General features: G+C 43.5%; 6 protein-coding genes across 7 annotated transcripts; 3 read left to right on the top strand and 3 right to left on the bottom strand.

Moving 5' to 3' along the window:
* The first annotated feature begins 38 nt into the window (after positions 1-38).
* Positions 39-1703, top strand: XYN3 (Endo-1,4-beta-xylanase 3). 2 transcript variants are annotated; one of them, XM_066129013.1, is made up of 5 exons: positions 39-214; positions 314-883; positions 978-1212; positions 1291-1493; positions 1554-1703. In XM_066129013.1, the coding sequence occupies exons 2-5, from the start codon at positions 371-373 to the stop codon at positions 1641-1643; spliced, it is 1041 nt and encodes a 346-aa protein (XP_065985143.1). In that variant the 5' UTR covers positions 39-214; positions 314-370; the 3' UTR covers positions 1644-1703. The 2 variants fall into 2 exon arrangements, with proteins under 2 accessions (XP_065985143.1, XP_024755433.1); XM_024909021.2 differs by having other exon boundaries at positions 39-883.
* TrAFT101_010601 (uncharacterized protein) lies at positions 1682-3401 on the bottom strand. The gene has a single exon (XM_024909020.2). It carries the CDS (start codon positions 3185-3187, stop codon positions 1913-1915), a length of 1275 nt encoding a protein of 424 aa, XP_024755432.1. The 5' UTR covers positions 3188-3401; the 3' UTR covers positions 1682-1912.
* Positions 3402-5675: 2274 nt separating this feature from the next.
* TrAFT101_010600 (uncharacterized protein) lies at positions 5676-6780 on the top strand (the record flags this gene model as incomplete). The annotated part of the gene is made up of 4 exons (XM_066129012.1): positions 5676-5783; positions 5845-6074; positions 6134-6468; positions 6530-6780. The coding sequence occupies 4 exons, from the start codon at positions 5676-5678 to the stop codon at positions 6778-6780; spliced, it is 924 nt and encodes a 307-aa protein (XP_065985142.1).
* Positions 6781-6878: 98 nt separating this feature from the next.
* On the bottom strand, positions 6879-8639 carry TrAFT101_010599 (uncharacterized protein; the record flags this gene model as incomplete). Its single annotated transcript, XM_024901367.2, has 1 exon — positions 6879-8639. The coding sequence occupies one exon, from the start codon at positions 8637-8639 to the stop codon at positions 6879-6881; it is 1761 nt and encodes a 586-aa protein (XP_024755430.2).
* Positions 8640-9350: 711 nt separating this feature from the next.
* Positions 9351-10292, top strand: TrAFT101_010598 (uncharacterized protein; the record flags this gene model as incomplete). Its single annotated transcript, XM_024910339.1, has 3 exons — positions 9351-9399; positions 9453-9686; positions 9763-10292. The coding sequence occupies 3 exons, from the start codon at positions 9351-9353 to the stop codon at positions 10290-10292; spliced, it is 813 nt and encodes a 270-aa protein (XP_024755429.1).
* Positions 10293-10364: 72 nt separating this feature from the next.
* TrAFT101_010597 (uncharacterized protein) lies at positions 10365-11309 on the bottom strand (the record flags this gene model as incomplete). Its single annotated transcript, XM_066129011.1, has 5 exons — positions 10365-10550; positions 10604-10617; positions 10675-10760; positions 10833-10981; positions 11040-11309. The coding sequence occupies 5 exons, from the start codon at positions 11307-11309 to the stop codon at positions 10365-10367; spliced, it is 705 nt and encodes a 234-aa protein (XP_065985141.1).
* Between the last annotated feature and the right edge of the window lie 164 nt (positions 11310-11473).

Below are 11473 nucleotides of genomic sequence, written 5' to 3'. Positions count from 1 at the left end.
CTAATATTGCGGCAAAATAACCCCTCAGGGATTTTTAAATTCAAGCTTAATGCGAAAGTGTAGATTGACATGACGAAGCTTTGGATACAACACACTCTTACTCTCGTCCAGTGAGCTGGTTCCATATCATGGGAAACAAGAAGTCTTCTTAAACGCTTTAACGGAAATTTAGAAGATCACACTCAGATTTATCCACAGCGGCTATTTAATCTATGTATTTATTTTCATGTTTATAGTTCAATAATATTTTCTCAATATATGCTACTCTTCTAAACTATAAATTGCTAACTATTCCGCTATCATTGGGAAACAGCAATCGCACACCTCTACAAGTTTCATCCTCAAAGGTGTTTTGACTCCATCAGCTACAATGAGAACAAGCCTCATATTTTGCCTTTTGGCACCTCTTGTAGCGTCGTTGCCGGCTGAGTTTATTCAGCTGGAGCCAGATCTGGCCGCACGTCGTGTCAACATCACCGAGCGAACAGCCGATCTCGAAGATCGTCAAGCTTCTGTGAGCATCGATCAGCGCTTTAAAAACCGGGGTAAAATTTATTTCGGAACTGCCACTGATCGTGGCCTTCTGCAACGAGATCGAAATGCAGCCATTGTCCAAGCAAATCTTGGGCAAGTGACGCCAGAAAATAGTATGAAATGGCAGTCGCTTGAGCCCAATCAAGGACAGTACAACTGGGGGGATGCAGATTATCTCGTCAACTTTGCGCAGCAAAACGGCAAGGTTATACGTGGGCATACACTTATTTGGCATTCGCAGCTCCCCAATTGGGTCAACAATATTAATAATGCAGACACTTTGCGCCAAGTCATCCGTACTCATGTTTCTACTGTTGTTGGGCGATATAAAGGAAAAATTCGTGCATGGGTAAGCTCGATGTGTTCCTAACCACAGCTATAAGATGCACTTAAAAGATATGGCTCCATTGTGCTGAGAGAGAGCTGACCAAAGTATCTATCAGGACGTGGTAAATGAGATTTTCAACGAAGATGGAACACTTCGCTCTTCTGTCTTTTCCAGATTATTGGGCGAAGAGTTCGTGTCCATTGCTTTCAAAGCTGCCCGAGACGCTGATCCGTCCGCTCGTCTCTATATCAATGATTATAACCTTGATAGCGCCGGATATAGTAAAGTTAATCTAATGAGATATTATGTCGATAAATGGATTTCTCAAGGAGTCCCAATTGACGGTATCGGTATGTAAACAGTCCTTTTATGGCCCTGCAGATATTTTGTGTCATAATGTCGTGAGCAATGCTAAATTCACTATATAGGAACTCAAACTCATATTGGTGCTGGAGGAGGCTCGTCTATACTAGGCGCTCTTCAGCAGCTAGCTACTGCGCCTGTTACCGAATTGGCTATCACTGAACTCGACATCGCAGGAGCACCATCGAATGACTATACAGCCGTAGTTCAAGCATGCTTGAATGTCTCCAAATGCATTGGCATCACCGTTTGGGGTGTTAGTGACAAGGTAAAGAAATACCCATAGTTTCATCACGTTCGAGATCATGCATTTAACATAGTATAATAGGACTCGTGGCGCACCGGCGCCAATCCCCTTTTATTTGACAGCAACTTCAATCCCAAAGCTGCATACAATGCCATTGTGAACATTTTGTAATGAGCTATATAGTAGTTTATATATAAAGTTTTCCAATTGCATTTTTGAATGCCATTAACGTACTGTAATATTTGCATTAAATTTTGTGTGAATTCTCAAGTCTATGAATATGAATCGTTGTTACACCAAACTTTCCGCCACGTCATATGCCTATAATTCATCACATATATTTCATCCCAAATCAGCCAATCTAGGGGCGAAACACACCATACGCGCGAATATTAGAAGATATGTCGTTGATCAATTATTGATTTGCAACTCTAAGATCCTTAATTTGGTACGCGAATTCCACTTGTTGTCGCACAAGCCCCAGGGCCAACCTCTCCTTCTAGCAGTAGACTTCCAATCTTGAATGCTGGCATCTCTTTGAAATCCGTTTTTGCAGGGTGATTTTTAGGACACCAGTATAGAGTACCGTATCTCAGCCAGTGGGCGTATGTGCCAGGAGCGTTGTCGCTACCATCGTGTTTCTTCCAAAGAGAGCTCAAAGTATCTCCCATGACTCTAACAATCATTCCAGTTGCTAACTTCATACCAAAGCTTTTGGTTAAGCAATCTTCGACGATCTTGCGCGCAAGCTTTTGATCGTCGCTTTCTTTTTCATCGCCCTTCGGAACATGTAAAGACATGAGTTCGAATTGCTTCGGGCCGTTCCAAGCGGTAATTTCGTTAATCAGCTGGGATCCAATCATAAAATCGTATGCGTAAACGTGCTCTGCTACGTATTTAGGGCCATTCCAGCCACCCTCAACATCAATAAGGCCCATAAGCATGGTGATGACATGGCCCTGAATGATATAGTCCGTCAACATCTTTGCAGTCTCTTCACGTCCATATGTGATGCCATTCTCTTCCATCGAAAGCCCGGTGTCCATTAGAGGGAGTCCTTTCAGCAAGGGACTTGCATGCATTCCTTCAGTACTTGTCTTCCCCGCCCATAGCGTCAGTAACAGCTTATGGCACCTAAGAAAGAAAGGATTATTTCGTCCCGAAGCCAGGAAGTAGTTTGTCATGCTCCGATCTTCGGCGCTACCAGTATTATATGTTAAAATCTCATATGGAGAGCTTGGATTGCCGACAGTTTCGTTCCATACGCTGTCGAGGTCTCCAATCTGAACCAAGCCCACGTCTGCATAGACGCCGCCGTACTTCAATAGTAAGGGGAACCTTACAAGATCTGATATGTGCTGATTCACGTGATGGCCGCCGATGGTGCCATCTGTGAAGGCCTTTGGAAACACATCCGGATCTTGTACGTCGAGATAATTTGCCACGTTCAGAGAGGAGCCCGGCTCAACATTCATGACGCGCACAACCCATCCCTTCTTGGAAAATCTCCTGTGCCAGTTTCGTACAGTGCGTTGATGGTAGCCGTGCATTTTCTGGAATCCGCTATTCCAAAAAAACCAAAGATTCTTCTCGTCCGTTACAGGTTTGGGATTAAGAAGCTCGTAATCTACTTCGGCATCCGACCGAAGATCCAGCTCATCGTGAGGAATAGCATAGACGCCGTCTGGTATCGGGTATGTGGTGAATGAGTCCATGATGGCTTAAAAGAAGGAGGTAAACGACAGTAAACAGAGAAAGAGGCTTTCTAAATGCAATGCTCTATGCGTTGATCAATACTTGGAAACAAGATGGCTATGAGATGTAAATAAAAGTCTGAGAAATGGTCGAGATATATACATGTATTCGATCACAGAAAGTCCCCCCAGCGCTAGTGGCTTAGACGGCGGCTGCTCCTGAAGCTACGGAAGTTCCCCCGCTAGTCCGACTTTCAGTGGCGATAACCAACCAGCAGATAAGGCAGATAAGGGATTGGCAGCATTAAAATTACGGCCTGAAAATGCGGGGCAATATGTGTCCATTTCTCTCCGGGAATTTCTCTCCGGGAATGAGTCACCAAGAGTCCCGCAACTATACTAGACGGCCTAAAGTGATGCTTTCCGTCCATTTAAAATTGCTTATTGGGCGTATCAATGGAAGAGTCATCGCTGCAAGGGGCTACAAGAGAGTCATTCTTAAGTGGACTGAGATCCAGATTTAAGACTCATGGTCAACCAATTTGTAGTATCTTATGTTTAGTTCCAGTGTGACTACAAACCGCAGCGAAAAACTCTGCTCAAGAGACAAATGATCATTTCTAAGCACTAATACATCAAGCAGTATTTGGCGGCAGGAGTCCCCACTCGATAGTACAAAGTGTTGATAAGCACAGTTATGGGCAGACAAAAGCTCTTGTTGATTGCGGCTGTGATGGTATTACACGGGCATGTCCGGCCCTAATTTCACCAGCCAATAGGCTTTAGACACCGTGTCGAACAATCCAAATACTTTGTGATAAAGAAGCACATACAAATGGACCATCATCACCGTCATTGATAAAAAAAAAAAAACAGAGACCCCGCTTTGTTCATTTTCAGAAAACAGCACATTGTTCTTATTTAGACTGCCTGTATCGGAAAATAAAAATATTAACACCGACAGGAGATTGGTAGCATTCTTGAAACTGGTCTAAACAGAGTCTCTCTTGTTACACTAAATGTCTGTGTCTACTTGTAAACCATGTACTGTATTTATCGCGCTGGCCCACATGTTTGCTCACTCTATCTAAAGAAGCCAGAACTGGATAACCGTTGGTAAAACGCTTGGCGCTATTCATGTGCCTAGAACGGTAGACCATAGCATAGCATAATGTTCTAGAGTATTGTAGGAGCAGCATTGAAGTACATTTATGATTATAGTAAATGGCATTGTATGTGGGTGGTTCGGCAGGAATTCTATGTTTACAAGGCATGTATCTTTTTGACAGCGTGTTCAAGTTCGACACACAAGTTTTCAGCATACGCGGAGCGACCTTTTAAACAATCAAATTGCTATTTATGAAGTATAATTATGTTCTGATCTCTAGTACGAGAGGGATCCTGCTGAGCTTATAAGTAAAAAGTAGTCAGAAAAGATGCAGGTATTTGAGAGGATAACTATATCTTGAGAAGTGCCATCTTGATGGCTAGATATTGAAAGCCAAACTACAAGACACGCATATTGAAGCCATTTAAGGATAAACATACATGAATAAACTGATGAACTTCATTTAAATCTTGTCTGTGTTTTTGAACCTTTTTTGTGGTTACTCCACCCGCTCTGTCAATGCTCTGCGATCCTGATTTGGACGAGGACCCGATTTCGCCACCATTGTACAAAATAAACGCAGCGAATCCATCAAAATCTAGGGATCAAGTGCATTCCGAGGGTCACACGAATTATATCGTTGTTATTAACTCTAATGAAGACTGAGTAAAGATCGATGCAGGACTCGCCGTTATGTATACAGAAGGCATAGTGGAGCGAAATAGCACGGACGTCTTAGTTGGAAGGCTCATAAAAAATAGGAACGTAGTGATTTAGTACAATCCCGGTATCACGTACGCAGTATTACAAAGTCTTAGAGCAGATCAGCCACTGAAGCTTCTATACCTACATACAAGATTCGCAATTCAACATAGGGATGGCAGAATGGCTGATTGATCAGCAGCCCCTTGAAAGGCTAGCTATCCATGCGTTGAAGTTCAATATAGAACCATGTGAAATGATGAAACGCTCTCGCTGAATCATCCGGAGACTTTTCAGCCCGGGATAGATGTGGGATGGCCACGATCTGTCTTTTGTATTGCACTCGTTTATTGGAGTATCAGTTATAAGCGCCATTGTGCCATGTGGGGGGATCCAGGATCGCATAGTTGGGTTTTCCCTTTTAGGCACCGCGCGGTGAAACCACCAGCACGAGTGTTCTGCAGATGAATTTCCACGCGGAAAAGCGCAATCATCACAAAATTAAACAATGCCGGGCTTATAAATCAACAATTAAATACCAGATGGAGGTATCACTCAAGGTGTACTCTCAGCTCTATTTAAAGGCAATATCCACCCCCCATTTGCTGCTTTGGTCGATTCAGTCGCAGACAACAAGAGATCAAGCATTGGCATAAAAGATACCCTTGCAAACACAATATTTGACTAAAATTTTAAATCATGTCAAAAGTTATTGCAGTCGCTGGTGGTACTGGCAGCGTTGGCCGCACCATTGTGGATGAACTAGAGAGATCGTCTCTTTATGATACCATTGTCTTAGCCCGCAATGTAAGTGGCATACAATTGCCGGACGTCAAGTAAACGTTTGATAGCTAAGCTAACAACCAAGGTCCCGGAACATAAAGAAAACAAGTCTCCTGTTTTTGCGGTCGATTACAACAATGTCACGGAAACAGCCCAGCTTCTAGAGAGCCAAAAGGTAGATGTGGTTATCTCTACCATTCATATTATGGAGGAGATTGCTTCGACAGCGCAAATTAATTTGATCAAGGCTGCCAGCCAGTCTGGTACGGTCAAGCGCTTCATCGTTAGCGAATGGGGCATTGTCCACACGGAAGCGTGCGCTCGCATCTATTCCTTAATTTCTTGGAGATTATTTGTATCTAACAGGATTATAGATCTCCTCTCTATAAATTTCGAGAAGATGCTGTATCCGAGCTTCGCCAGTCCAAATTAGAGTGGACCCGAGTCGCCAACGGCTATTTCATGGATTATTACGGATATCCTCACGTCAAAACGTACCTGAAGCCGCTGTCTTTCGTGATTGACGTGAAAAACAAGGCTGCTGGCATTCCTGGCACTGGAGATGACATTGTTGCTTTTACTTATACGGCTGATGTAGCCAAGTTTGTTGTCGCATCTCTGGGCTTGCCAAAGTGGGAAGAGATAACTTACTGCTACGGTGAAAAATCCTCATACAACAAGATTCTTGCCCTTGCTGAAGAGGCTCGGGGTATGTCATTTTGTTTTCACTTGATCTCTGCGAGTTGAAAGTAATATTAACACCATTCTAGGTACGAAGTTCAATGTTACTCACGATTCAGTCGAAAAACTTAATAAAGGCGAGGTTACAGAATTACCTTCTCACCCTGCCATGTATTCCATCGCACCAAAGGAAGTATTCCAAGGAATACTTTCACTATTTGGCAAGTGGATAATCGACGGGGGGTTTGATGTACCTGAGGAGATTAGCTTGAATGCCAAATTTCCCGATATCAAGACAACCAAGCTGAGCGAAATCGTTGGGGCATGGAAGGGACATTAATGCAGTCTAGTTATTTATTTATCAAGCAAATAATAGCTAAATATAGTTCAAAGAGAGATAAAATATGCCGAAAAGAGATACTATCATCATACGTATTATTATATAAGCAATGGTATTGATCCCATTATACTAAAACAACAAATGAAATCCCATGTTTCGGCGTCTTTCTCTCCACGAGTGTTCCATACTCTCTCCATTATCTTCAATGCCTCATTTAGTGTGCCAAATGCTGACAACGAACCCATTTTGGAAGCAATCTGCCTAAACTCGGCTTCTTGACTTTTGGGAGCAAGGCAACCAGCGACACAAAAAGGCCAAGCAAGACTACGCAAGATTGCCGGAGAATGAATCTGTTGTAAAAGGTGTAATACTGATGAAACATTTTCCCGAACCTCTTGGTCTTGCTCTTGCCACCCGGAAGTAGCGACGTATAGGTAGAGGACGGCTGCGTGTGCCCATATTAGGCTAATCGATATGGTGTCTAAACTTTGTAGTAGAGTCTCAGGATGGACATAAGCCTGAGGAAGAGCTGGAGTGGCCATAGGCTGCTGCATATTGGCATTAAGACCAGCTATGCCATTCTGAAGGTCTGCAGAAAGTTTTTTGCCCTTAGAAAGCAGATCTTCTCCGAGTACACGCCTGGATTTTTTGCCTTCTATAAAAACGGCAATATCAGCTATTAAAAGAAGAACCCAACCTTGGCAGCCAACAAAGTCTCCCAATTCTAATATTTGACTTGGATGAGTCACTTCAGCTCTAGGTTTAATTAGGCGCGTATAATGCTCTCGCAATTTAGGCACATCTCCCAGTGTGGTCGCAGATATTATGTCCGCAAAAATGATAAAAGCAACGTGAAATCGTAGGGCACTTTGATCGCTGTTCCACATTCTATGACTTGGTGTCTCAGTCGACCATCCGGGCCGCTGCATCATAACAAATATCGAGGTGAGATCAGCTAGCTGGCCACGAGGCTCGGGCAGTTCCAACAGCTCTTTGAGCAGTGAGACGGCAGCAGTTATGTGGACGCTCCATTCTGTAGTCCTTGCAATGTTTGTGTCAAATACTAACAACTGTACGACACCTTCCAGGAGATGTGCCTTTCCAAAAACCGATATCGGGACCGGGCTAGCATGGAGATCTTGTATTCCCTTTCGTATGGAGCTGATTGCATTATCAATATGAGAAGTGAGTTTGCGCTCAATCAATCGCCTGCAGGCCTCATGTTCATCATGACCATTAGCAATATTCGCCATAACTAAGGTGAAGAAATAGGTCGAAAAGCCCATGGCGGTATGGAATAGTGGCATGCTGTTTCTCAATGTCGCTAACAGCCAGCCGCGTCCTCCTTCAAAGATTGAAGGGCGGTAGAAGGGAAAGAGAAAAGGAAAGGCATAATCCAGAAAAATGATCTCGAGATCAAGATCTATGTCGTTGTTTACTCCAAGTAAAACTGGGTTAGTAACGTCCCTATCCGGTTTAACATCTTCAACCTGTGGTATATAATTCCCCAAAGGCACATTTTCGGGTGATAACACTTGAGCATCTTGCTCAGCCTTATCCGCTTTAGGTGCCTGAGCAGCTGCTTTTAGGCTGCTTTTCGACCGTTTCATTCTTCCAAGGGGCATTACTTTCACATAGCTTTTCTCGCGACGACTTTCTGCTTTTTCCTTGACTTGCGCTTTGATTTGATCTGCAACTTCATCGCGCTCGCGATCATTATTAATCCAGCTTGGATGGCTATTGCCATCATGACATGTTATGTCAAGCGAGCGACAGGCACTGCAAGCCGGTCGTTTTCGGTCGCATCGCTTCTTGCGAATCCGGCAAGTCCAGCACGTTTTGGAAGACAAGTGGCTCATTAGGAAGGCAAAGACAGAGAATGATAATAACCAACGAGATGATGTTGCTCCATTACAACCTTGTAATGGCTGCTTGAAGAAGCTAAAGAATGTATACCGCCGTGGAGCAGGGGAAGACACCATCACTAAACCATGTATCCGCGCGGTCACCAATCTAGGATTAGTGGGTTACCAATACCATCTAGCTCAAATCCAGGGAGCTACTAACACGGAGCTTGCGGAGCGAGGCTCAGACAAATAATTGTTCTACAGCGAGCTTTTGCTGGATGACATACAGTATTCAACGCTTAGTGTAGTAACAGTTTTGATGGAGATTCGCAATTTCTTCAAATAGGATAATTCATTTAATGATGACTCTTCGAATGCTTCCAAGCTGCTATCGATCACTGTGCCGCTCACTTTCCGCCTTATAAGGTGATTAGACAAATAAATTCGCTTAAAGCCTAGCCTAGTCCGCCCATCGCTGCGACGGAGCGGAGATACAGTTCAAATGTTAGACATATCATGCCCGGTACCAGGAGTTGCTTATAAAATACATTCCTTAATATTCAAACCATATAGAGTATAAACTTGTTATAAAAGCTTCATGGACGACTACAGAAACCAACATAGAGACTTTTATTCAAGGATCACTTGACCCAGCCAGACATTTTGATATTGCTATCAGGCTTTACGATCAGTGGATACATCTCGCCGTACAAATCATCTCCCATGGCTTCTTTCTCTAGCGACCTCTCCAAGAAGCATGTCCTAGTGACAGGTAACACCTCCATCGATTTGGTAATTCCTATATCCATTAATAACAGATTACAGGCGGCTCGAAGGGCATCGGCAGATCTATCGTAGAAGCTTTCCTAGCAGAGGGAGCAAATGTCTCGTTTTGCGCTCGTACAATTCGTGGGGATGAATTTTCATCTTTTGCGGGTGCCAGTCATGGAGCACAGGCCGTTGGCTCAGTTGTTGACATTGGAAACCCGGAAAAGATTAAAGCCTGGATAAGTCAAACAGCCGGGAGATTTGGTCGAATTGATTCCATTATTGCCAATGGTAAGCTATGCCAACAAGATTTCATCCTCTTAAACCGTTACCCAGAACAAACTCTAACCGAAGAGCTTCCGGATAGCATCTCCTATCATTGTGGAAGCAACAAGCGAAAACTGGGAGAAGAGTTTTCGCGCAGATATCTTAGGCTTGATTACTTTGATTGAAGCCTCTATACCTTTCCTCGAAGAGCGATCAAAAGCTTCTGAGAATGCGTCTATCGTCGTAATCAGCTCCATGGCGGGGTTTGAGGCGAGGCACCCGGTAGCTGTTTCTCCCTATTCTACGTTAAAGAGAGCTCAGGCTGTCTTGGCTAAAGATTATGCCCGAAAGCTTGGTGCTCTTGGCATTCGAATTAACTCCATTGCACCAGGTTCTATTGAGAACCCCAATATCACATTACCTGACGGTACGATACAGTGGAGTTCTTATCAAATTGTTAAGAGGGACAACTATCCATTCTACAAAGCTTTGCTGGATGCTGTTCCACTTGGAAGAACGGGTAGGCCAGAGGAGATTGCCAACACCGTCATCTTTCTTGCCAGCAGGCTCTCTAGCTATGTCAATGGGGCTAATATTGTAGTGGATGGTGGTATGTCTATCACATTTTAGACTATTAAGTGCTCATCATAAATGAGATAGTCTAGACAATGAACGCTTGTTCTCCTGTACCCTACGACCCCTTTACCATGGAATCTCTGCGCCATCATATTGGTTTACTCCTTCGTTATGCTCCCAGCCTGAGACGTGTATGTTGTAAAACTTTCCGTTGTAGCTAGCATCCGCCTTATTGAAAAGATTCACTACCGCTGTAACTCCTGTTGCGACATCGAGATCGGCCTTATCAGAGCCCATGTCTGTTTTCAACCACTATGCCAAACATTAGAAGTTGAGGGAATATCAGATACTAGAGAGATACCTACCCCTGGGCTTATGGCTAAGAAGGTAAATCCCTCTTTTTTATACTCCATTGCATATTGAACTGTCAACATACTCATCGCAGTTTTGGTGATTTTATACGCGTATGCCGGCGACCAGTTGTAACGGTCCGCCCACGCAACTGACCCGACTGCCGAAGAACTTGATTCTTATTAGCCAAAATGCTGAACAACCCATCTGAAAATCAAGAAGACAAATTCCAGAAATTCTTACACCATGATAACCTTCTTTTGTTTCCCTCGTTTCAAGGATGGAATAAGTGCAGCAGTAACTCTATGGGCTGCGACGACGTTGACATCAAAAACTTGTATCAACTCTTCCGCGTCCATGGTATGAATTCCTGCAGGAGTAGTTGGCGCTGTCTAATGTGAATTTTGTTAATATGAAATATGTACGCAAAATTTTAGAATTTTCACGTACAGCGATATTATTGATTAAGATGTCGAGGCCTTCTCCTTCGAGCTTTTCTTCTACTTCGGCTGCAGCACGCCGAACACTTGCGGTTTCGACAACTTCGCACAATATGTGGATCACTTTTTTCCCAGCAGCATCAATAATTTTGCTTAGTTCAGTTGACGGGTTTCCTCTCGTGGTAACGAAAAGCTTTGCAATACTTGAATCGTTTGCTAGTTGACGGACAATGCCAAGGCCAAGGCCACGCCCTCCTCCAGTAATTAGTACATTCGCCATCTGGTGGTTTTTTGACTCTTTTTATCGTAATGGAGAAATGTTAATACAAGAAGAGTTGTTTCTCAGTAGAACTACCTCTGTCTGTATCTAGATATAAGTATATATATGAGTTTTCTTGGCGGAGATAAGAGGAAGTGATCTTTAACTCCGACTTATAGAAGACA

Source organism: Trichoderma asperellum, chromosome 6 (genome assembly GCF_020647865.1).
Source record: "Trichoderma asperellum chromosome 6, complete sequence".
Lineage (NCBI taxonomy): Eukaryota > Fungi > Ascomycota > Sordariomycetes > Hypocreales > Hypocreaceae > Trichoderma > Trichoderma asperellum.
Note: the sequence above shows the minus strand (reverse complement) of the source record. Positions and strands in the feature narration are given on the sequence as shown.

What these genes read in the sequence shown, in the direction of transcription:
- XYN3 (XM_066129013.1), top strand. Translation starts at nt 371, where the DNA reads ATGAGAACAAGCCTCATATTTTGCCTTTTGGCACCTCTTGTAGCGTCG. An exon ending in AAGGAAAAATTCGTGCATGG is followed by an intron (nt 884 to 977) that starts GTAAGCTCGATG and finishes AGTATCTATCAG; the next exon opens with GACGTGGTAAATGAGATTTT. An exon ending in TTTGGGGTGTTAGTGACAAG is followed by an intron (nt 1,494 to 1,553) that starts GTAAAGAAATAC and finishes ATAGTATAATAG; the next exon opens with GACTCGTGGCGCACCGGCGC.
- TrAFT101_010601 (XM_024909020.2), bottom strand. Translation starts at nt 3,187, where the DNA reads ATGGACTCATTCACCACATACCCGATACCAGACGGCGTCTATGCTATT.